Below are 24,603 nucleotides of genomic sequence, written 5' to 3'. Positions count from 1 at the left end.
CAGGAAAAACTGGGACATCTGGGTGTCTCAGCCAGTTGAGACATGAGACCATCCCATGACTTCAGCTCAGGTCATGATCTCATGGATTGTGGGTTCAAGCCCCGCGTCAGGCTCTGTGCTAACAGCTCGGAGCCTGGAGCCTGCTTCGGATTCTGTGTCTCCCTCTCTCTCTGCCCCTCCCCCACTAGTGCTCTGTCTCTCTCTCTCTCAAAAACAAATAAACATTAAAAAAAATTTAGAAATTAAATTAGGAAAAACTGAGGGCTTATATCAGGGAATCACAATCCCTGGGTGCTTATTGGACTTTAAAAAGCACCAGTGCATCAGACAGTGAACTGACCATTAGCCAGAAGGCTGAGGACCAGGGATATGGATTAAGCCCTTTGCTTCCTTTTTCATTTTTCTGGAGAAGAAACTGATGTAGTGACTAAGTACACAGACTTTGGGGTCAGGCACCTAGGCTATAAATCTCAGCTTTGATACCACCTACGTGATCCTGGGCACTCTGTTTAAATTTTCTGTAACTGTTCTCTTATCAAAATATAGTTCATAATGAAATCTATTTCACGGGGTTGTTGTGAGTGCTAAATGGGTACATATCCTATGTAAATTTTTGCTTTTGCCCTCATCCCTTCTATCCTGGCCTTTTGATGCCTTTATAAATGGTTCCACTAAAAATAGAAAAAGGAAGGAAAACTCAAAGTACTTTGTGTTTGGGTTATTTGTTTGTTTTGTTTTGTGGTGTTTTGTTTTTGTTTTTGTTTTTTTTAGGAATTTTAGCACAAGAACAGGTGAAAACTTTTGATCCAAAATTGGGTTAATAGTTTGGGGGTGTCTGGATGGCTCAGTTAAGTGTCCGACTCTTGATTTCAGCTTAGGTCATGATCTCATAATTCATGAGTTTGAGCTACAAATCGGGCTCTGCACTGATAGTGTGGAGCCTGCTTGGGATTCTCTCTCTCCTCTCTCTGCCTGTCCCTGACTCACACGTGTGCACATGCACGTGCTCTCTCTCTCAAAAAAAAAAAAAAAATTGGGGCTAATAGTTTGATTTCATTCATTTCCCTTCTAGTATTACTGTTAATGAATTGGCTGTGCTTTAATTAGAGGGTCTTTTAAAGATATGAGAAGTCTACCATGACCAGTTTTTGCTGTCTACTTGATTCCCCAGGGCATTGATGTAGAGAGTGGGGAAGTGAGGAGGGAGGTGGAGGGAGGCAAGCTCAGTCACCCCTGCCTTCTCTTTGGAACAACTGTAACTGCAACTGTCACCATGTGTTGTCATTTGGCACTGTGCCAGATGCTATGGGAGCCACTAAGACTTACAAGTCAGATCACTCTTGTAGTTGGTAATCTGGAATAAAGATAACCCATGTGCAACAGAAAGTTAACTGAGAACTTTAGAGTTTGAGAGACAAAATGAGAACACAAAAGGGGTCTAAGAGATTGCCTCGCTCCAGCCTATCATTGATGATGATTTAGCCTTGCCTGTGATTAAACCAAACAAATGCTCAGATAGTACACGTGCATAGCTTATCGGTGGATCAAAGCCTGAGTATCGTGAATGGCTGACTGACTAAACTAAGAAGACTTCCTGGAAGAGGCTGACATTGAATTGTGCCTTGAAGGATATGAAGGAGTTGGAAAGGCAGAAAAAATAAGGAAGAGCATTTGTTAATATTTAGGAATCCCAACTTATTTGGAGAATACATTTATGGCAAGGTATTGGTTTTGTTGTTCTTTAAGCATGGTATTTTACAAGGAGATCCTGTGAGGCAATTCTCCAGAACAGTCTGTCTATTTCTGGGCCACATGAAAGCTGAGAAGACACAACTGGGATTCATGAGGAAAGACTGAGGAGTAGGCTGCAGGTGATCTCATGGGAGGGTAAACAGAAAGTTGTTCGTCACTACTGCAGACAGCACCAGAAAGATGAGTATTTTAGTTTGAGGGATTTAAATAAATAGGAAAAAACATTTTAACATTTCCATCACTCCTACTTTGACCAATGACTAAATCTTAGATGCTCAAATTCAAAGTGAATTTGAATTCACTCACCTGTGTGTGTCTAGTGCCCTTGCCTTAACCCAGGCCACCTTCTCCTCTTGTCTAGATGATAGCACAGTCTTTTATCTGGCCACCTCACTGTATCCATTCTTGTCCTGTTCTCCCAAACCATCATCTGTACCCCAAACAATCTTTAGTGAACACAAATCAGGGTATGACAGCTTTCTCCCTTAAAGCCTTTCAGTAGCTGGGGTGCCTGAGGGCTCAGTAGGTTAAGCATCCAACTCTTGACTTCAGCTCAGGTTCGTGAGATCAAGCCCCATGTCAGGCTCTGTGCTTACAGCAAGGAGCCTGCTTAGGATCCTCTCTCTCTTTCTCTCTCTCTCTCTAAACATTAAAATTTTTTTTTTCAATAGTTTACTATTATTCTTAGAACTAATTCCAAAGTCTTTAATATGGCCTACCCTGTGTCATCTTGGGCCTTCTCTTCCCTCACCTCACTACTTGTCCCCTTGACCATGCTCTTTATGTTTTAGCCATATGGCCGTGCCTTCTCTCATCTTGGGAACTTCCCATACGCTATTGCCTTCAAAAGGAGGATGGTTCCCACCCACCCTCCTCACTCCTCTGCATCCAAAGATCCCTTCTTCAGGGGAGATTTCCCTGGCCATGGATTTTCTTTAGATTTTCCTCCAGAGAGACCATGTTTTTTCATCTTAGTTGTTATTATTTCATGTCATCTTTCCAAAAGACACTTGGAGTACAACTGGGGAACAGAATAGACAAGGAGTTGTGACACTTCCATTCTGGAAGTTGGAGAAAGATAATAAATAAACACAATAAATAAATGATATCATATGTTAGGTGTCAGGTGGTATAGATAAAAGAGAAAGTAGACGCAGGGTAAGGAGCAGAAATACTAGATGAGGCAAGCAGGCTGCAATATTCAAGAACAGTCAGCGTATCTTCCATCTCATATGCAAATTACCCAAAAAGCATTGTAGTGTTAATTGTAAAAAGTAAAACTATAAAGGTATTAACTTGTATAAAGCCTGTCATGGAATAGTAAGTCCTCAATGGATGTTTATCAAGGAGACTAGCGGGCCATATTATCATTATTATTATACTCATTCAAAATCCTAAGTTTGGTTCAGTCACTGATTAAATGCAATCCTCCCCTGACTGTGGGCAAACCAAGGCTCACACCAGTGTTGTCTAACCCTCCTCTGTAACCTCCCGTGGTGAAAGGGATTTCCTCTTGATTCTATTTCCTGTCTCCTGTGAGAACCCAACAGGGTCCAACAGAGCTAATTAATTAACCTGTCATGAGGCCATTGGGACTTCTGGCAATGATTTCTGAGGGTGCCCAAGGATCGAGAATCTAATGACAAAAATAAAACCACTCTGTTCCAGAGAGTTGCCATCAGGATAGATTTGGTATCTTAACTCATGGATCCCTCCGTCTCTCTGTGCTTTCTGTCTCTCTCACACACACATGTTTATATTTTCTCTCTCTCTCTCTGTCTCTCTCTCTTCCTGTCTTCTCTTCTGAAAAACAAACAGCTTGGCTCCTGGGCAGCTTAGCTTTAAATTGGAAAATGCAGCCTTCCTTGGCAGAACAACAGTTTCGCAGACTCCCCACTGCTCAGAACAGCTTGTGACATACATCCCCGCAGGCAAGACCGCAAAGGGCTGTCTAATATCCTGGAAACACCACACCCCAAAAAGACTTTCCTGTGTAGCTTCTTTAAAATTATCGTCTGTGGGGCATTTCCTCCCTTCTCCAGCTTGGACTTGATCTTTTGCTGTTTTTCTTTCCACTTAATTAGTGATCCCATCTCTTGGATCATTAGAAACCACTGTGGTCCTGGAGATGCAAACCAGAACAGAATTCAGAGGGGAATGTTGAGGAACCAATGACCAGGAAGTCCGAAAGGGTACTCTGGTCCCTCTGAACTTAATATTGAACAAATTCACTTCTAGGCTACTGAGAGAGGCCCATATGCAAACAGGGACTCCTATCTACTTCTACTCCCTGTTCATTTCAAAAATATAAAACCTGGATTGAATCCAGGTCTTGCATGGTTCTAATCTCATCTCAACTAGATAACCATGGTCTCTAATAGGTCTTCCTAACTCCACAGTTCACCTACTGCCATCTAACTTCCATCCTATGAGCCATAGGAAATGCAGAGACTCTAAAATCTTTAGCTTGGCATTCTACAACCCAGTCCCAATCCTCTGGCTATACCCAGGTCCATTTTCTTGGTGTCTCCTGTGTGCTGGCCAAACTTGTTTAACCATAATACCATATACCTTGGATATTGTCTGGGCTGTTCTGCTCCATACTTTGCTCATTCTAATGTCTGGAAATACCTCTCCTCGGCCTATTCATACATCTCCTCCTTACCTGTCCTCACAGACACACCTCAGATGTCCTCCATGGAAATAATTTCTTCTTCCTATGAATTCTCATCATCCACATTTTGAAAGGACTCTGAATTTGTCTGTATTTATGTTCCTACTAGGTTGAGAGCTGCCTGCTGTCAATGGCTATTTGACTCATATTTACATCACTCAAGGCCTAAGGCCTTGTAGTTAGTAGGTACTTATAAAGGCTTTTGATGGGTGAATGGACAAAATGGTACCATCTTCTCAAAGTCTGTCTTCCAAATAGTTTGTAAAAGGCATTTTAATACTAGGGATACCAGATCTTTTCTAAAATATGGCCCATTTTTGAATAGACTTTAATCAAGTACAAGTTCATCTTAAACCTTACCACTGGGCATTTTTCCCTGGAAGGATGTGAGAGACCACAATAAAACAATTCTTTACCCCTAACAAGTCAGTCCTATAACATAGATCATGATGGTGGCATCCTTGTAAATTTTGTTATTAATAACTGCGATTGCTTTTGAAATTATATTTGAAATTTTATAACCAGAGCCAGATGTAAAAGAATACAAATACTTTGTTTAAGAATCCCATTCACTGCTTTTCGGTTAAGAGCAATGGCAACATATTCTCTGCCTATTTTTGCCCCAGACTTTAAGCTGAACACAACTTCTGCTGAAACTTTCCTAATGTCCAAGCCTGTGTGTGTGTGTGTGTGTGTGTGTGTGTGTGTGTGTGTGTCTGTCTATCCATCCCTGTGTGGACATACTTCTTGTTCTTGCTCCACTGTTTCAAGATTTCAGTTTAACTGAGCATCAAACCTCATTTCCCTCACTCTTTGACTTTATTGAAGGAAACATTAACTCACTACTTTATAAATAAGGAAAGCCCTTTATGCCCTGCTACCTTTTTCAGCTAGGTTTTGTGTGTGTGTGTGTGTGTGTGTGTGTGTGTGTGTGTGTTGCGTGTGTGGAAAATTAGGGGTAAACAATATCAACAATTTTTTAAAAGAAAGGAGAGCAACACCCTGCTTGTCTGGGCACTGTCTTCCTATTAAGCAGTTCTCCTGGTTGTGACCCATACGGCAGTCTTGGGCAGCCCTTCCAATCAGCCATTTAGACGCTCAGACGCTTTCCTCCCAATTGCTTCAGGTCACCTGCTGAGCTTGGTGCTTGACCCCATCCTTGTTCTCCTTATTTTTAAAAGATTAATCTCTACAGAGATGGCTCACATTTAGGGGGACTTTGGCTCTCCTTTTTTTTAACTTTTAACTTTTTTAAGGCATATACATTTTATCTATCTATCTATTTATTTATTTACTTAGAGAAAGGATACGAGGGGCAGAGAGAGAGAGAAAGAATCCCACAAGGGGCAGTAAGAAAGAGAGGGAGGGAGGGAGACAGAAAGGGAAGTAGGGGTCACCCAAAGTGGGGCTCGTACTTACCAACTGTGAGATCATGACCTGAGCCGATGTCAGAAGCTTAAGGACTGAGCACCTAAGCACCCAAGGCAAATACCTTTTAAAGCAGCAATCTAAAGTGATTTTTTTAAACGATCAAAGACTCAGAAGTAGAATTCAGTGGAATAATTCCCCCCACCTTTCAATTTTACATTTTGGAATGTTTTCGGTTTTACATTCTGATTTCTAGGACTTCAAAAACACTTTATTTCTCATTGTCCTTTGGGTCCAAAGTATAGTGGTCTTAGCTAGCTGGAATAGGCAAAAGGGATTGAGCCAAGACCTACATTAGTATCATATTGTTGAGTTCATGCAAAACCTAGAAATGATTGACTCAAGACCTAGTTAGGACTAGGAGCTAAGTAAGAAACTGAACCATGGCAGAAAGCTACAGCAAGCTTAGACATTAGCCAGGCAACCTCTGCTTCGGTTGTGAGAGGTCCAGCAGGAGGGACCCTAAATGCAAATGATACTCTGGTGACAAAGGGCAGTGGCTGTCTTGGAGCCCTAGGGAAACCTGGAATCATTCCTGGGTCTGAAAAGCCTCTCAAAAACAATGTGGGGGCCCAGGTATCCTCAAAAGGCCCCTGAGTTGTGGGTGTTTTGTAAAGGTTTGCCTCCATTCTAGATTTCCCTAGATTATGGGGTTTTTTGCTCTGTATATCTTCCTGCCTTACTTAGTCTGAACTAGTTCAAGGGCTGGACTGTGGATCTAATTGTGAGACTGTGCAGGGAAGAAACTGGAGGGAAAAGGGAGTGCCAAAGCCATTCTCCTATTATATAGGGTCTTCACATCATCATTCTTCACAAGCTTTGAAAACAGAGTAAAGAATTTGTCTTGAGAGCCTAAGTAGTTCTTTCCTAAATCCCACACCATCTGATGATAAAATCTGTTTAGCGCTCACCTACAACCCATTCAGTTCATTCCTATCCCTTCATGTCTTTGTTGCTCTAAAAAAAAAAAAAAAAAGAAAAGAAAAGAAAAGAAGAAGAAGAAAAGAAAAAGAAATAAAGAAAAAAAGAAATAGGTTTTCCAGCTTTGGGAAATTAAATGCAAAGTGTGATCCTGGTTGGAGATAATGTACTGAATAGAAATGGTCCAGAACAGTGAGGGGTATCTCAGCACCACCAAGGAAGTTAATGCCTATTTAACATGTGTGAAAGAGAAGCTGGATTGGGGGATTATGGCTCACCCTGAGTACTAGTGAATAAAATGAAATTCTCACAACTCATTTTTCCTTACCTTTTAATTTCTCCTTTTCTACAATTTTCTTTACCTCCAGTTAAGATTTTGGTCATGGGTTGCCTGTGTGGCTCGGTTAGTTAAGCATCCAACTCTTGATTTCATGAGATCAGTCATGGTTCATGAAACAGTCTCTGCGTTGACAGTGAGGAGCCTGCTTGGGATTCTCTCCCTCTCTCTCTCCTCCCTCCCCTCACACACACTCATTCTCTCTCTTTCAAATAAACATTAAAAAAGAAGATTTGGGGGCGCCTGGGCAGTTCAGTTGGTTAAGCGTCAGACTTTGACTTAAGTCATGATCTCACAGTTCACGAGTTGGAGCCCAGTGTTGGGCTCTGTGCTGACAGCACGGAGCCTAGAGCCTGCTTCAGATTCATTCTCCCTCTCTCTCTCTCTCTCTCTCTCTCTCTCTCTCTCTCTGTCTCCCCCCATCTCAAAAATAAATAAATATTAAAAGATTTTTAAAAAGATTTGAGTCACATAGAATTAAGCCCTATTTTCCCCCTTTATAGACATAATCTCATCTTAAACTAATTGTAGGCCTAATCTCAGTTTAATCTTACATAAACCTAAGTTTTGTGGAATTTCTAGAAAGTTCCACCATGTTCAAGTGTTGTAAAACTCATGTCAGAGATGCTTTTGACATGACCTGGGTTATGGATTGTGCTGGTACATATTCTTGCTTCTGTGGCTCCCCCTAACACCTGGCAAAAGCATACCACTCAGTGGCCCAGAATCTCAATAAATATTTAATATTCTGCAACGCACAAATGAAAGAAAGACAAAAACCCAGTAATAGTCTACAAGGAGTACTTCTCAGTGCCATTTGTGGTTCCTGGATGAGAAATGTTTTCATAGTGGTTATTATTTAACCAACACTGAAGTCCCTCTACCTGTTGTCTGGCAAACTGGGAGTCTGTTTTGGTGGTGGGAACAGAAAGTATTCTTGCCCATGTGTGAGCCCTGGTGATTATTTGCTTTAATCCCTCTGGGTGGTTTTTTTCAGGCCTTGGGTACTTTCCATTCATGCTCATCAGTACTGTGCTAAAAACACAGAAGGGACCTTCTGCAGCACACCCAACTGTGTCTCTGCATTATTCTCTTCTCTGTACTCTGCCTTGGGAACTTCAGTTGTGTAGGCTTTCTCCACATTCTCATCTCTATCTACTCAGGGAGACCACTAGCCATTCTTCTGGGTTCTCCTTTCCCTACCATGTCCTGAAGACCCTCCAGCCAATAAGCTAGGGCAGTCCTGGGGCTCAGCTTTGTGTGTTCTCATCTTTCAGGGATCACCACCCTTTGTTGCCTCATGTCCCATGCCTCAAATACCATTGTCTTTTTTATTTTTGTTTGTATGTTTGAGTTGTCAGGCATGAAATCCAGTCTCAGTTACTTTCTTTTAGCTGGAAGCAAAATCCCTTCAGAGCTATTTTAAGGTTGTTTAAGCTTGTTTTCAACACTCCCTTTTTGAGATCCCATGCCATATGGTAAAAAACAAACAAAAAATCCAAATTTCCCTCTCTTGGGTACTAGGCAGGAATAGGTTTGTCCCCTTGGGTAAAACTGTGGCCTTTATCCCAGGTGAAGCAAGTTCTTCATCAGCTTAAAAATTCTCATTTTCTAGGAGCTCTACTTTCAATCCTCCTAAATTAGTGGTTCTCCCCTAGAGTCCATCTCTACCCCCACCACCTCCCCTCTTGAAGGGGACATCTGGCAATGTCTGTAAACTTTTAGTTGTCAATGATTTGGGAAGGGGTTGCTACTGTTGGCATCTCATGGCTAGAAGCCAGGGATATAACTAAACATCTAACAATGTTCAGGAAAGCCCCTCACAAGAAATAATTATCCAGCCCACTATATCAATAGTGATGGGGTTCAAAAACACTGTCCTAACTGTGGCCTCAGAGTGAAGAATTTTTGACTTCCTTGGAAGGGTACCATTTTTGGTGTCCTTGTTGTTGTTGTTGCCTATGTGGTTTTTAGATTTTTGTTTTAGTGAGGTCTATTAATTCATATCATCCTAACTTTGAAAGGAACCATGGCATTTTTTGGCAAAATTAGCTCAAAATTGTCTCTGTAAAAGGAGAAAACTCTAGCTTCCCTAACATAATAGACTCTAGGCTACTGAGAATGACCATAGGCTATGACTTTGGCCACTGGCAATTTTAAGATTCACATCAAAGTTGGGCAGAAAGGCCCACTGGATTATGGTGACTATTTTTCATAGACATTTTTCTTCTTTGCAGCTTCCTTGACTGACCAGCTGGAGCCAACTATGCAAAACTTAAAAATGAAGTCTAGGGGCGCCTGGTGGCGCGGTCGGTTAAGCGTCTGACTTCGGCCAGGTCACGATCTCGCGGTCTGTGAGTTCGAGCCCCGCGTCAGGCTCTGGGCTGATGGCTCGGAGCCTGGAGCCTGTTTCCGATTCTGTGTCTCCCTCTCTCTCTGCCCCTCCCCCATTCATGCTCTGTCTCTCTCTGTCCCAAAAATAAATAAACGTTGAAAAAAAAATTTTTTTTTAAATGAAGTCTAGCTGTTACCATGCTTCATCACCATCAATTTTCAGAATCACAAAAACAGATACTTTGTAATCAGTAATTATTTTTGTATCTATCATGGGTTGATTAGGAATTATAACAATTCTCATAAATAAGAGGAAATTATGTGGAAAAATCAATGGAAATATAGGAGATGGCAGTGATCGCGTCATTAGACAATTCTGATTTATAATATACTTAGCTACTTAGAAATAAGAGCTCTGTCTGAGTTTATTACCAAGAAACAGCATTGTCTGTCCATATTCTCTTTTTTCCCTATGTTACTATCTGATATGGAAATAGACCACGAATATTTCTTATTCTTGAGATACTCTGATTGTGAGAGTTTGTGCACAAAGAGCTACATGTACATAAATTTTGGTACTTCTGTTGCTCATCCTGGTTCTCATACATTTGACCTGCTCTTTGTTTTTAGTTTCTCACACATGTTAGGCTGATTCATATTCATGTCTTCGGAACGTTTGCTCCTGCTGCTCCCTTTAGCTGAAATGCCTCTCATCCTCCTCTGCTTTTATTTTGATCAACTTAAATAGCCGTCTCTTCTAAGAAACCTTTCCTCAACTTTCTCTTCAACTAGAGCTGCAATATTACTTTTGTGGACTCTAAGCAACTTTGCCTTTGGGGACCCCTTTCTCTAGTTAAAAAAAAATTAAAATTTATATTTTACAATTGGCATAAAACTAAATTTAATAATATATATTAAAATTTTCTTCTGCCTCAAAGTCCATTTTCTGGCTTTAGAAGAAATTAAAGTCTTTGCATAGGCCCCTAAAAGTATTATGGATCCTAGGCACTATGTCTACTGTGCCTAATGCATAAAAGATTAATGTACAATATAACTGATGGATAAAGAGATCCCTGACCGCAAGAATTAGAATTGATTATTTATTTGTGCTATCATTATCCTTCTTCCTATCCTTCCTATCCTTCCTATCCTTCCTATCCTTCTTCCTGTTCTACCCACAGGGTATTTGACCACTTCATTGCTTCTGGTTTTGCCTAATGGGATATGTGGCATGACTTAGGGACTCATGAATGAATGAATGAATGATAAGATATGTTCTCTTATTTGAAACCTTGGGCACTGAGAAACTCAAGTTCATGAGAACAAAGCTGGGCTGGGCTGTACTAGAATCTTGGTGACTGGACTATGTGGTACTTCTTCAAAAAGATTCTGATGACTTCTGTTTCTGGGAGCATGGAGTAAGATGTACTTTTTCCCTGTGCCTTTGACTGAAAACAACTAAAAATCTTAAATGTTCTATAAACATAAGGAAATTGAGAGATCGAAGGAAAAGTAGACTATCTAAGGACCTTAGCACACAAGAAACAACACGATAGTGAGTTCCCACGATTTTCTTTTTGCCGCTTCTCTCAGACTAGATGGAGAATCTGGATACCTGGGTAAGAATAATACAGACAAAATAGCCCCAAGAAAAGCTCAGCCAAAGGGCAGGGAAAAGGCAGCCGAGGAAAACAGAAAACTTTTAGAAAAGAACCTCTTGACTCCAGCCAAACACCACAGAAAAAACTATAGTCCCATCTCTTCTGCTGAACTAGTGAAGGCCAAGTGGAGACCCTGGACTTCTACCTTTGCTAGGAAATAAGGAGACTCCCTCAGATTCCTGTTGAGGTCATGTCAGAAAAAGTCAAGGGGGAGCCAGAACTTTATTTCATGCAGGGCAGTAATGAGTTGTCTCCCTACCTCCCAGTATCAGAGGGAAATATGTGGGGAGCCTGGCCTCTCACCCCTACCAGGAAGTACTGAGGAACCCCTACTTCCTTTTCACTGGGGTGGCATCGGGGGGGGCTAGTGGAAAGTCAGGAATTTTACCACTACTCAGCAATCATGAGGCCACCTTCCCACAGTGTCTGTGGAGGCCACATGGGGAGCAATAAAAATGAGGTACCTCTCCCCCTTCCAGCCAGGATGTCAGTAGAGACCTTGAATTCTACTTTTGCCTAGCAAAGGGGCCCCTCCCCAACCAGGTGTTATAGAAGGCCAAGTGGAGAACCTGTGGCACCTTCACATGGCTATAACACAAACCTACTGGAGGAGTATCAGAGGAGGTATGATAAAACACAAGGATTAAACAAAATCTTGAGCCTTATCATGTAATAACCCAGGGTTTCAATCAAAAATCATTCTTCATCCCAAGAACAGGGATGATCTCAAACTGAATTAAGACCAAGAAATACAAATACCCAGATGACCTACATGTCACAAGCATCTGACAAGAATTTTTAACTGGTCTTCATAAAAATGCTTCAATAAACAATTACAAACATGCTGAAGCAAATGAAAAAAGTAATCTCAGTAAAGAAATAGAAAGTATAAAGAAAAAGCAAATGGATATTCTAGAATTAAAAAATACAACTGAAATTAAAAACTCAGTGGATGGATATAACTCAACACCGTAATAAAGATGAAAGAGGAAAGAATCAGTGAACTTGAAGACAGAATAATAGAAAATACCTAATCTGAACAACAGAGAAAATAGACCGAGGTGGAAAATTAGTCTCAGGGACATGATAGACTAAAGCAAAAGATCTAATATTCATGTCATTGGAGTCCCAGGAGATGAGAAATCATGTTGAAAAGTATTCCAGGAATAATGCTGAAAATTTTCCTAAATCTGGGCAAAAAAACACCATAAGCCCACAGATTCAAGTAGTGAGAAATCTCCAAGCAAAAAAACCTAAAGGAATCTATGCCAAGATACATTAATAGTCAAAAGACAAAATACATATCCGATAAGAAACTTGTATTTGGAATGTAAAACAACACTTACACCTTGAAAGCAATAAGATAAACAACCCAGTCAAAAAAACGGAAAGATTTGGGTAGATATTTCACAAAAGAAGATATAACAGCTGATAAGCACATCAAAAGATGCTCAATATCATTTGTTATTAAATGAAAATCACAGTGAGCTATCATCTCATAACCACTAGAATGACTATAATTTAAAAAAAGATAGGCAATAAAAATGTTAGGATGTGGCAAATGGGAATTCGCTTACATTGCTGGTATCCATGTAAAATGACACAACCAATTTGGAAAACACGTCCACAGTTCTCTTAAATATAATGTAGCATATGACCCAGCAAATATAATGTAGCATATGACCCAGATACCCTTAGGTATCTAACAATGAGAAATGAAAACATGTATCTACACACGACTTATGCACAGATGTTCTTAGCATCATTACCCACAATACTAGATGCACCCTAAGATTGGATACAGCAAAAATTAGAAACAACCTATGTTTCTACCAGTTGGTGAAGGTGCTATAGATATACAATGGAATACTATTCAGCCATAAAAAGGGAAACATTACTGATATGTGCATTATGACATGAATAAACCTCAAAAACAGTGCTAAATAAAAGAATCCAGGTCAAGAAACCAGATATTGTATAATTCTATTTACTTGAATACAGAAAGTCTCTGTAGAGACAGAAAGTAGATTAGTGGGTGACTTGGCTGGAGAAACGGTAGGGTGCTGGTGAGGAAGAGGATTCTTTTTGGGGTGAGCAAAAAGTGCTAAAATTGTTTTATCGTGACAGTTGCACAACATGGTAAATTTACTAAAACATCATTGAATACTTGAAATGGGTGAATTATATATATGTAAAATATGCCTCAATGTAGTTAATTGTGTGTGTGTGTGTGTGTGTAAAATCTCTGTACACATAAAAAGCTAGGTTGTATTTTGAGCTAAAAGACTGAAGATAAAGGAGATTTTATGTGATACGCCAAGTCTTGTCTCATATTCTCCTTTTCATTGCTATTTTTTTATTAACCATCTGGAGAAACCATCTAAAATACTAGGTGTCTGATGCCTTTGCTTTTTCTGGTGCCCATGCTTGCTTTGGGGTGATTAAAAGTTAATTTTCTTTTCAAATATATGGCACTGTGAAAGAAGTACAGACTCCTCTAAATCATAGATACGTGTATTCTAAGATATTTGGATTAAGGGTAAAATGTAAAGAATATGTGGTTGCCAGATTAACTCAACCTGTACCCTACATATGGATTCTTTTGTCATTGTAAAAAAGTTAGTTCTTCCTAAGTCCCAAAAAAGAATGGTGAAATAGATTTATTATGGGTATTACTTTATAACAGATAATATCTGATTTTAATTGAAAACTTAAGTTGCCTAAAACCTAAGTAATTTAAGCGCTGTGATTGATGTGGACTTAATACCACATGTAAATGTTAAATTTGATCAGAGAAAGTTTTAATCAAGTGAGAAGCTGGTATCTCAAAAAGAGAATGAAATGTAAAATTTCTTTCTAGAAAAGGTAAGGAGGACTTTACAAAGATAGAATTAAGTTAAAAATATTAATTCATGACCTTTAAGGATAGTGCAGTCCTGTGTCACTCTTCATGCAATAACCCATGACAACTATTAGGAAGGGTAACACAGAAACATAACAGGCAAAAAATAATAACTATCAAGAACAGGTACCTGAAACGTATTATGTGTTGCTTTGGATAGAAAATAAAGGTGTAGTGGAAAATTCTTTTCATCTGGCCTTGGAAGTTTTATAAAAGTCTAAAACCTCAACTTGGTTGTTTGGTTAATTTTTATTCTTCTTAAAAAAACAAATCTAATACAGGAATATTTTTGGTTCAAGGTCAGAGATATTCTATCAAATACTGAAAATAATCTACGGTTGCCTAGATACTCCATTTATGTAAATTGAGAGATTTTATTATGGTGTTTTTGTGTTTGGTACACACACACACACACACACACACACGGGGCTGAGAGAACTCAGTGAGAGGCATCAGTGATGTATTAATCCAAAATAATTAATAATCAAAGGAGCAAGGGCAAAGAGTGGTCAGGGTAAGAAGTCAGGGGTTAGTGCCTCAGTACTAAATGTCAGCTCCAAAGGTATAGGCAAGGGTAGAAACAAACCTTGCAAACTGGGAGAATCAGGCCTAGAGGGAGGAGATCTGAGCAGTATGGAAAACAACAAATGTATTGTAGCAGAAACTGCCTTTCACGGCATGAGGGCAGTCTACTCAGGTAAAGCAAGGTACAGGTCTAGGCAATTAGAATTCGATTCACTGTAGCTTTTTTTGCAGGGGTGGGGGGTTCACTACCTGTCATTTAAACTCTAGACTGCTCATGGCTAGTATATACATGTCTTTTCTCTGAAATGATGATTAGTCTGACTTGATTATGTTATAGATCACTGTTTGCATTGTTTGTACACAGCTTGTTTATCTAGAGGGTAGCTGATATTTTCATGTAAATCCCTAAGGGACTGCTAAACTTATGGTTCTTATACCATGCTACCTGTTTCTATTTCAGCCTGGCCAGTTTTAGACGGTGCAGCCTTGCTACATGGTGTAAGAAATGGCTGTAGGAAACAACACTCAACGAAGTTATTCCATCATCCCGTGTTTTATATTTGTTGAGGTATGTGTATTTTTTGCCTTTATGGACAAATCGGAATAATAGTAGTTTTTATGCCGAGAACTTCGATTATTTTACAAAATTAATCTTCTCATTGACAAATTTTGGTAGCACAAATATTGGTAAGGAATAAATTATTCAAAGCGTTCCTTGAATTTGAAGCCATACAACAAGAAGGTTCATCTATGGGATACAAAATAATTTATTCCTTTTATTTCCAGTAGTGACTTGAATGTATCAATTATGAATGCAGCATTTTAAGTAGATAGTTTTTAAAAAATAAATGTTGTCTATAAGTGAAGAATCACTGATTCTGCTCTTGAAACCAATATTGCATATATGTTAACTAAAATTTCAATTAAAACATAAATATCATATTTCAGGAGTTAATAAACCAGATTGTGTACAGATGATGTTAGTTGACAGATTTTGCCTTACAGCCCAAAAAAAAGAAAAAAGATCTTAGAATTGACTGTTTCCACTGGGCATTTTTTTAAAAGTAGAGTATTGAGAGCTTGTGTAATGTGCAATTTATTTTGGTCGTGAATGATTTTGTTGAGTTGCTCTAAGCCTGTACCAACAAACGCTTCTCCAGCATCTTCTTGGTTAAACTCCTTACACTCCCCCACTGTACCTCACTCTTTATAATGTTTTTATGGAGGAGGCAGAGACCTGGAAATTTTAAGAAATTTGTAATCATACGATGCAAAAAAGAAAAAGCTAGCTACTCCAGGTTATCTCAAAATAAGATGTCGATTTGCCAAAGATATTATTTCTGCCTTCTCAAAGACATAGGTAGAGCATCTAATGGGTTGTTTTTTATCCTAAAGATTGGCTTTAAAATAGGACCATGTAAAGAGCTGAAGAGTAAGTGTCCTGAGATTCCTTTCTGGGTAACTGCCAGGATAGTCTTTACATCCCAAGGCCCAGCTGTAGCATATTCTTATATTATGGGATCTTTTTGGCTGAGTGTGGAGGAACATGCATGTTGATCCATTTAACTATCCATGTGAAGACAGACAACACTTGAGTTAAACCACTACTTATATTCAAAACTGTACTTTCAATACATACGTTGCTTAAACATCTTCTGTGCATCAACGCAAGAAGTATTTTTACCTTCTACCTCTTGAAATAACTTTGGCTGTCTATATAGTCTGTTGAATAATTTTGAACGTTCTGATTTGGGGCCAATAAACATGGGTTTGGCTGATCCTTGAGTTTCACTTGCAGACATCCCTTGGTAGTTTAGATGAACAAATAATACTTGATTTCTTTTCTGGTGATGTTTGTGAATCTGTTTGTATTGCAGAATTAGGGGGAAATAGAACATTAACTTGGGACAGAGGTGTTCATATAAGTCAGGAGACCTACAGACTCACACTATGCTGAATCTCTGAAAGGGTAAACAAAGAACTTTTCTCTCAACATAAACACATCTTCTTTTTTTTTTTTAAATATAATTTATTTTTTTTCAATATGTGAAATTTATTGTCAAATTGGTTTCCATACAACACCCAGTGCTCATCCCAAAAGGTGCCCTCCTCAATACCCATCACCCACCCTCCCCTCCCTCCCACCCCCCATCAACCCTCAGTTTGTTCTCAGTTTTTAACAGTCTCTTATGCTTTGGCTGTCTCCCACTCTAACCTCTTTTTTTTTTTTCCTTCCCCTCCCCCATGGGTTTCTGTTAAGTTTCTCAGGATCCACATAAGAGTGAAACCATATGGTATCTGTCTTTCTCAGTATGGCTTATTTCACTTAGCATCACACTCTCCAGTTCCATCCACGTTGCTACAAAAGGCCATATTTCATTCTTTCTCATTGCCACGTAGTATTCCATTGTGTATATAAACCACAATTTCTTTATCCATTCATCAGTTGATGGACATTTAGGCTCTTTCCATAATTTGCCTATTGTTGAGAGTGCTGCTATAAACATTGGGGTACAAGTGCCCCTATGCATCAGCACTCCTGTATCCCTTGGGTAAATTCCTAGCAGTGCTATTGCTGGGTCATAGGGTAGGTCTATTTTTAATTTTCTGAGGAACCTCCACACTGCTTTCCAGAGCGGCTGCACCAATTTGCATTCCCACCAACAGTGCAAGAGGGTTCCCGTTTCTCCACATCCTCTCCAGCATCTATAGTCTCCTGATTTGTTCATTTTGGCCACTCTGACTGGCGTAAACGCATCTTCTTAATACTCTTCCTTTAACTTACTGTAGAAGGCCTAGAATAACTCCATTCGGACAATAACTATACCTTATGTATATTGTGGGTTCTAGTTACCATTGTTCATATTGAAATTTTAACGAAGGAAAAAGAGTCCTTTCTCATGCTGCTCATGGGGAAAATGTAGAAGACTATAGCACTATGTCGGTCTTTCAATGTTAAAATTCTTTGTTGTAAGAGAAATAAATTTGTAAAGTAAGCTGGGGGAAATTGGACAATAAGTCATCTGATACTATCTTTATCTTCCTGGTAGCAATTTTACTTTAAGTTTTCTTAAAAATCAAATAGGATCTAAACCTCAAAGTAAGAGGTTTAATTTATTGCCGGAAGGTATATCTCTGAAGATTTTTGGTCCTCTGATGTATGAACAATGAGCTGATGGGTGGAGCAAGCAACAAGAGATATAAATCAGTCTTTCTCTGCCTTAACCTTAACAAACATAAATATAAGTCTAAAAATCTGAGAAAGGAAAGACAGTTTATTCTTTTTCTTGTTGTGTTGTCCTTATTTTGCATGGAAGTTTAACGTACATCAGGTGTACAATTTAGTGATTCAACACATACACACAACACCTGCTGCTCATCACAAGTGCACTTGCTAATAGTACACTATGTTAACTAACTGGAATTTAAGTAAAAACTTAAAAAAATAGGGTACATCAGTGACTTCTCTCAGAAATAAGCAGGAGAAAGAAACAGAGGAAGTGAAGTGAAATAAAGTAGAAATTGAGAGGGGAAGAGGTATATCTCAAAGTGGCTGTCATGATTCTCCTGTATTTTAGCTGTCAAATACCTATGATTTTATGGACCCCAATGTTCTTTGCAGCATTATTTACAATAGCCATGATATGGTAACAACCTAAGTGTCTGTCCATGGATGAATAGGTAAAGAAATTGTGGAATGGACACATAATGGAATATTATTTGACTATAAAAAGGAATGAAATCTTGCAAAATACAACAATATGGATGAACCTTAAAGGCATTATGCTAAGTGAAATAAGTCAGTCAGAGAAGACAAATACTGTATGATCTCTCTTACATGTGGAATTAAATTAAAAAAACACCAAGTTCATAGATACAGAAAACAGATTAGTGGTTGTTGGAGGGGAGAGGGGGAGAAATAGATGAATGGGGTCAAAAGTTAAAAAAAATCTTTTTTTAATGAAGAAAAATTTTTTTTAATATTTTCTCTTAATAGTGCTCTTCTGAGATTGAGTGAGAAAACTTTGAATAAGACCCAGTTGGGGGTGGGATGGGGTATAAAATGAAAAAACACTTACCGTTTATGTACATTATGCCAGGGATATCAGAAAACTTGGTCAAAAATAACTTAGTTAAAATGTCAATTTGATCAATGAATATCTTTTCACTATTACTTCTTAATTATGAAAGAATTCAAACAGAGGAAATATAACAGATACACCAAAACCAAATCTTTCCATATGTGCTTCAAATGTTTTCTCAAGGAAAAAAAATATTTTTTCAAGGAAAATAAAATATTACAAATGTGGCTGAAGTCCTACTGTCCTGGACCTGGAAGTAACTATCCGTGAAATTGGAGGCTTTATTCCCCTGTATGATTCTCATTCATATTTTCATATTTTTCCTATATATTTACATATTCGTAAACAATATCTTAGGGAGATTTTACATAAATGATACCATATTGAACTTTCCTTTTGCAACTTGCCTTTTCATTCAACATTATGTTTCTGACATTTATCCAGATTGGCAATCCATTCCTTTTAAATTGTGGCTTTTTATCTCATTGCATGAATACACCCACTGAGGGACAGTTTGGTTGATTCTTTTTTGTTTTCCTGACTCTTATTTTACTCTTACAGCTTTCTTTGGCAGAAAACATTCTTCTTTCTGTCTCCATGTCCATGTGTCCAAGAGCTTCCCTTGGATTCACTCCTAGCCGTGGAATTGCCAGGACATGATTACATTTCCCTGTGGTTTGCTTCAGTGTAAGACCAATATTGAAATTTTTATCCGTTTCCTTGAGGAAACTTTGTTAAACTCTAGACTGCGTCTGTATATTTCTTAGATTTTTTTTCAGACAGTTATATCATCTGCAAGTAGTAGCAGATTTGTTTCTTTTCTAGTTTTTACAACTTTTTCTTGTACAACTTTGCTTTGCTTAAGACCTCCAGCGCAATGTTAGATAGAGGCAGCGGTAGAAGCCATCCATGCCTCATTGCTGACTTTAAAGAGAACATTTCAGGCGTTCTGGCATGAAGTTGTAAGGACTTTTGTTCCTTTTTCTTTTTCCTTTTTTTCCGTTTTCTGCCTTCTAGATTAGATTACTTCTTTTGTTTTAATCTCCCTTTTGGTTTTAAATTATAGATTCTATTTCTCTTCTTTTAAACCTTACTCTTCAATTAAAAATTTTTTTTAATGTTTTTATTTGTTTTTGAGACAGAGACAGAGCATGAGCAGGGAGGGGCAGCGAGAGAGGGAGACACAGAATCTGAAGTAGGCTCCAGGCTCTGAGCTGTCAGCACAGAGCCCGTCACGGGGCTTGAACCACGAACTGTGAGATCATGACCTGAGCCTAAGTTGGACACTTAACCAACTGAGCCATCCAGGCGCCCCATTACTCTTCAATTTTAAATATTTAAAGTTAACAAACAATAAGCTTAACCAGTAGCTCTTCGCTTCTTGTAAACAGTGATGTGCTTAAGTCACTTTGAAATCTTGGGTGTCATTCTTGATTTTATATCTTCTTTAAATTTTTTCACTAATTTTTCAGTCCTGGCTTCTTTGAATTTACCTGCATATTCATTTTCTTTCTCACCCTTCCTCCCTTTATTCCTCTCCTTCTGTCAGGGTTTAATTTCCTTATGAAACTGAGCCTGTAGTAGTTCTTTCAGCATGGACCTGATGAATTGTAAACAGTTGCAATATTTATCTGACTTTGTCTTTATAATACAATTAATCTAGAAGGGCAGTCTAGCTTAGTACTGAATTCTGGATTGAATAGTTTATTCTACCTTCTGAACTTCCAGAGTATTAAACCATTTCCCTCTCCTGCACCGTGCAGCCTACCTTTATTTTTGCTGTGAAGACTCTCCTCTTATTACTGTTCGTTTTTTTAAAAAATGTTTTTTTGATGTTTATTTTTGAGAGATAGAGCATGCATGAGTTGGGGAGGAGCAGAGAGAGACACACCCACACAGAATCCGAAGCAGGCTCCAGGCTCTGAGCTGTCAGCACAGAGCCCCACGCAGGGCTCAAACCCATGAACCATGAGATCCTGAGCTGAGTTGAAGTCATACTCTTCTTGATAGGTAATCCACATTTCTCTCCAGTGGCTTTGCCATTTTTCTCTTTGCTTTGGTGGTCTGTAATTTCATATAATAATGTTTAGGTGTGAGTTTTATACTGGCTAGAATTTTTTTTATATCTTGAGTGTGAAAAGTCACATTTGTACCAATTCTGTAAAAGTCTCAGGCACCACATCCTCAAATACTCTCTCTCCTCCATTCTATTTTCTTTCTCCATTTGATATGTTGGATCTTCTTCTCCATCTTTCTGTATTCCATGTCTCTTAACCCATCTTGTTTTTTAATTTCTGGAAGTTCTATGTGCAAAAATCTTTTTGTTTGTATAGTGTCCCCATGCTTACAGTTTTTCTTTTATATTCTTTCAGATTATTTTGTTTTCTGAAATTATTGGTATGCTAATCCTCCTGTATGTTGTATCTGACATCTCTAGCTCATGGTGGATTGTTTCCTTATTTATTTTTGTAATTTTTTAGCTCATTTTTTAGCAGAGCTTGCTTCTTCTGTAGGATTCATGCAGGCCTTAGATTTTAAGAGTCTTTGGGGGGATTTTGCATGTTTCTCTTGGGCTTAGGCTTCTATATTCAGAACCCAAATGTGACAATCCCAAAGTATAATTAGATCAAAGTTCACCTTCCTTGTAGTCTTCCTATGACAGTAGGTGGATTTATGTAGAACATTCTTTCTCTGAGTGAAAAAGCAAGGTTCAGGAATGCTGGCTTTTACACAGCAGTCTCCATTCACACTCAGGTCCTCACACCTGGTCCTCATGGACATTAAACCCCAAATCTTGTTATGGAGTTTGACCTGTACCCCTTTCTCTACTCCCATCTGGGTCCACTGTATCGTCAGTTTATTGGGTTACCACTCTTCTTTTCAGTACCCTTTTTGATTCAGCTCATCTATGAATGATAAAAAAGACAAGCCATTGTTTGTAGATGTTTGCAGTGGGATGTTTTCAGGCCATCTTTGTTCCGTGAATGCATTCATTTATTACACTTATCTATTCAGTACCTATTTTCCCCCCAAAGTCATTATGTGTTTTGCCCTTTTTGCATACTTCAGTTGCTAACCAGGCTTCTGTAACTTGAATCTCATCAAGTTTTTCATAGAGCCAGGATTATTGGGCCATGCTTGAAATGTGTGTGAAGGATGGAGGGTGAAAATGAGAGCCAAACAGTGCCCACAGTGGAGCACTGATGTGCATTTTCTTAGTGATATTTTAATTCTGCAAGCATAAAATTTTGACTGAGGGATGTTTTACTTGTGGCAGTTGGTGAGGTGAGTAGATACAAGCCAGCACCTAAAAATTCAAAAGTGAAGACAAAGTGGAAGCCTGCCTGGGACCCACCCAGAAGGCCGAACCAGTGGTGGAGAAGCTGTCTGGCAAAGCAGTACATAGCACAAAAGGTCTCATAGTGATAACAAGTCAGGAAAGCACAGTTCCGAGTAATCCTTGGATGCTACCAAAATGAGAAGATGTCACTGGAGAGAGAACAAAGTTTGTAGATAAATAGAGTAGACACAGAAGGTAGTGGGCTGAAAGGGAGGGGATCAACACAGAATGGATTGAGAAGTATGACCTGTAATGGGCAACCCAGGTGCTTCCAGAAATCATGCCCTTGAATGTGAGGTATTCAGAAAAACGTCTCCTTTGGACATTTCCCCATGTCAGCTAATCCTGAAAGTGTACTTGCCATGCTGGCTGGAGCCTCTTAAATGAAAAGCCTTTGACAAGTGAATAGTGATTTTTTTAATGTTTATTTTGAGAGAGACAGAGACAGAGACAGAGTGTGATTGGGGAAGGGGCAGAGAGGGAGGGAGACACAGAATCTGAAGCAAGCTCCAGGCTCTGAGTTTCAGCACAGTACACGACACAGAGCTTGAACTCACAAGCTGTGAGATCATGACCTAAGCCGAAATTGGATACTCAACCAACTGCACCACCCAGGTACCCCAAACAAATAGTGATTTTTAAGGACTAGAATATAAACTTTTATTTTGCTAATAAGAGTGAAATCCAGAATCACTAAAATTCCGAGATGGTCCATGACAACATTTCTTTCTTTTTTTTTTTTTTTTAATTTACATCCAAATTAGCATATACTGCAACAATGATTTCAGGAGTAGATTCCTTAATGCCCCTTACCCATTTAGCCCATACCCCTTCCCACAACCCCTTCAGTAAACCTCTGTTTATTCTCCATATTTAAGAGTCTCTTATGCTTTGTTACCCTCCCTGTTTTTATATTATTTTTGCTTCCCTTCCCTTATGTTCATCTGTTTTGTATCTTAAAGTCTTCATATGAGTGAACTCATATGATATTTGTCTTTCTGTGGCTAATTTCGCTCAGCATAATACCCTCTAGTTCTATTCATGTAGTTGCAAATGGCAAGATTTCATTCTTTTTGATTGCTGAGTAATACTCCATTGTATAGATATACCACATCTTCTTTATCTATTCATCCATTCATTGATGGACATTTGGGCTCTTTCCATACTTTGACTATTGTCAATAGTGCTGCTATAAACGTTGGGGTGCATGTGCCCCTTCAAAACAGCACACCTGTATCCCTTGGATAAACACCTAGTAGTGCAATTGTGGGGTCTTAGGGTAGTTCTATTTCTAGTTTTTTAAGGGACCTCCATACTGTTTTCCAGAGTGGTTTCACCAGTTTGCATTCCCACCAGCAATGCAAAAGAGATCCTCTTTCTCCACATCCTCGCCAACATCTGTTGTTGCCTGAGTTGTTAATGTTAGCCATTCTGACAGGTGGGAGGTGGTATCTCGTGATTTTGATTTGTATGTCCCTGATGATGAGTGATGTGGAGCATTTTTTCATGTGTAAGTTGGCCATCGGAATGTCTTCTTTGGAGAAGTGTCTATTCATGTCTTTTGCCCATTTCTTCACTGGATTATTTGTTTTTGGGGTGTTGAGTTTGATAAAGGGTTAGTATCCAAAATCTATAAATTTTGGATACTAACCCTTTATCTGATATGTCATTTGCAAATGTCTTCTCCCACTCCATCCATTGCCTTTTAGATTTTGGATACTAACCCTTTATCTGATATGTCATTTGCAAATGTCTTCTCCCACTCCATCCGTTGCCTTTTAGTTTTGCTGATTGTTTCCTTTGCTGTGCAGAAGCTTTTTATTTTGATAAGGTCCCAATAGTTCATTTTTGCTTTTGTTTCCCTTCCCTCTGGAGACATGTTGAGTAAGAAGTTGCTGTGGCCAGGATCAAAGAGGTTTGTGCCTACTGTCTCCTCGAGGATTTTGATGGCTTCCTGTCTTACATTGAGGTCTGTCATCTATTTTGAGTTTACTTTTGTGTATGGTGCAAGAAAGTGGTCCAGGTTCATTCTTCTGCATGTTGCTGTCCAGTTTTCCCAGCACCACTTGCTGAAGAGACTGTCTTTATTCCACTGGATATTCTTTCCTGCTTTGTCAAAGATTAGTTGGCCATATGTTTGTGGGTCCATTTCTGGGTTCTCTATTCTGTTCCATTGATCTGAGTGTCTGTTTTTGTGCCACACGACATTTCTAACCAATGGCTTTCAGCCCTTCCTGGATCTGGTTCTACTCAAGCAATGAAAAATAGCAAATGCTGAACTAGACAAAAGCTGAAGAAAGAGGCAGCAGGAGGAGTAGAAAATTAACAACTTTTAAGTGAACGTGAGGACATCTACTTTCTTATCCTCGTTTTTGCTACTTGAAATCAATTATATTAGTTTTTGGTGAGGATAAAGATTCTTACAATAAACTAGCTATAAAGTAAAAAGAGTGATCAAAATAATCAAATATCCTCTTTCTGTGTTTTCCGTCCTCAGTCCTTTTTTCTCCTTCTCAGCTTCCTCCTTCCCTACCTCCTCCTTTCCCATGTACTACTCTCCCCTCTGTACTCCTGATCCCCTCTCCTGTCTTTCCACTTTCTTTCTCTTTCCTCTTCTCTGTCATTTCAGAAACACCTCTCACACTTG

General features: G+C 38.9%; 1 protein-coding gene across 6 annotated transcripts in view; it reads left to right on the top strand.

Moving 5' to 3' along the window:
- Positions 1-24,603, top strand: part of PLPPR1 (phospholipid phosphatase related 1) — a 590,773-nt gene that overhangs the window by 448,595 nt on the left and 117,575 nt on the right. For 5 of the 6 annotated variants that reach the window (XM_027039558.2, XM_053204867.1, XM_053204866.1 and 2 more), the window contains one exon: positions 14,995-15,102. In XM_027039558.2, coding sequence (XP_026895359.1) covers positions 15,040-15,102 — 63 coding nt within the window. In that variant the 5' untranslated portion in view covers positions 14,995-15,039. Of the gene's footprint in view, positions 1-14,547; positions 14,707-14,994; positions 15,103-24,603 lie in introns of those variants that run through there. The other variant, XM_027039556.2, reaches the window with a different exon arrangement.

This window comes from Acinonyx jubatus, chromosome D4 (assembly GCF_027475565.1).
Source record: "Acinonyx jubatus isolate Ajub_Pintada_27869175 chromosome D4, VMU_Ajub_asm_v1.0, whole genome shotgun sequence".
NCBI lineage: Eukaryota > Metazoa > Chordata > Mammalia > Carnivora > Felidae > Acinonyx > Acinonyx jubatus.
This window is presented reverse-complemented; position numbering and strand designations above follow the sequence as displayed.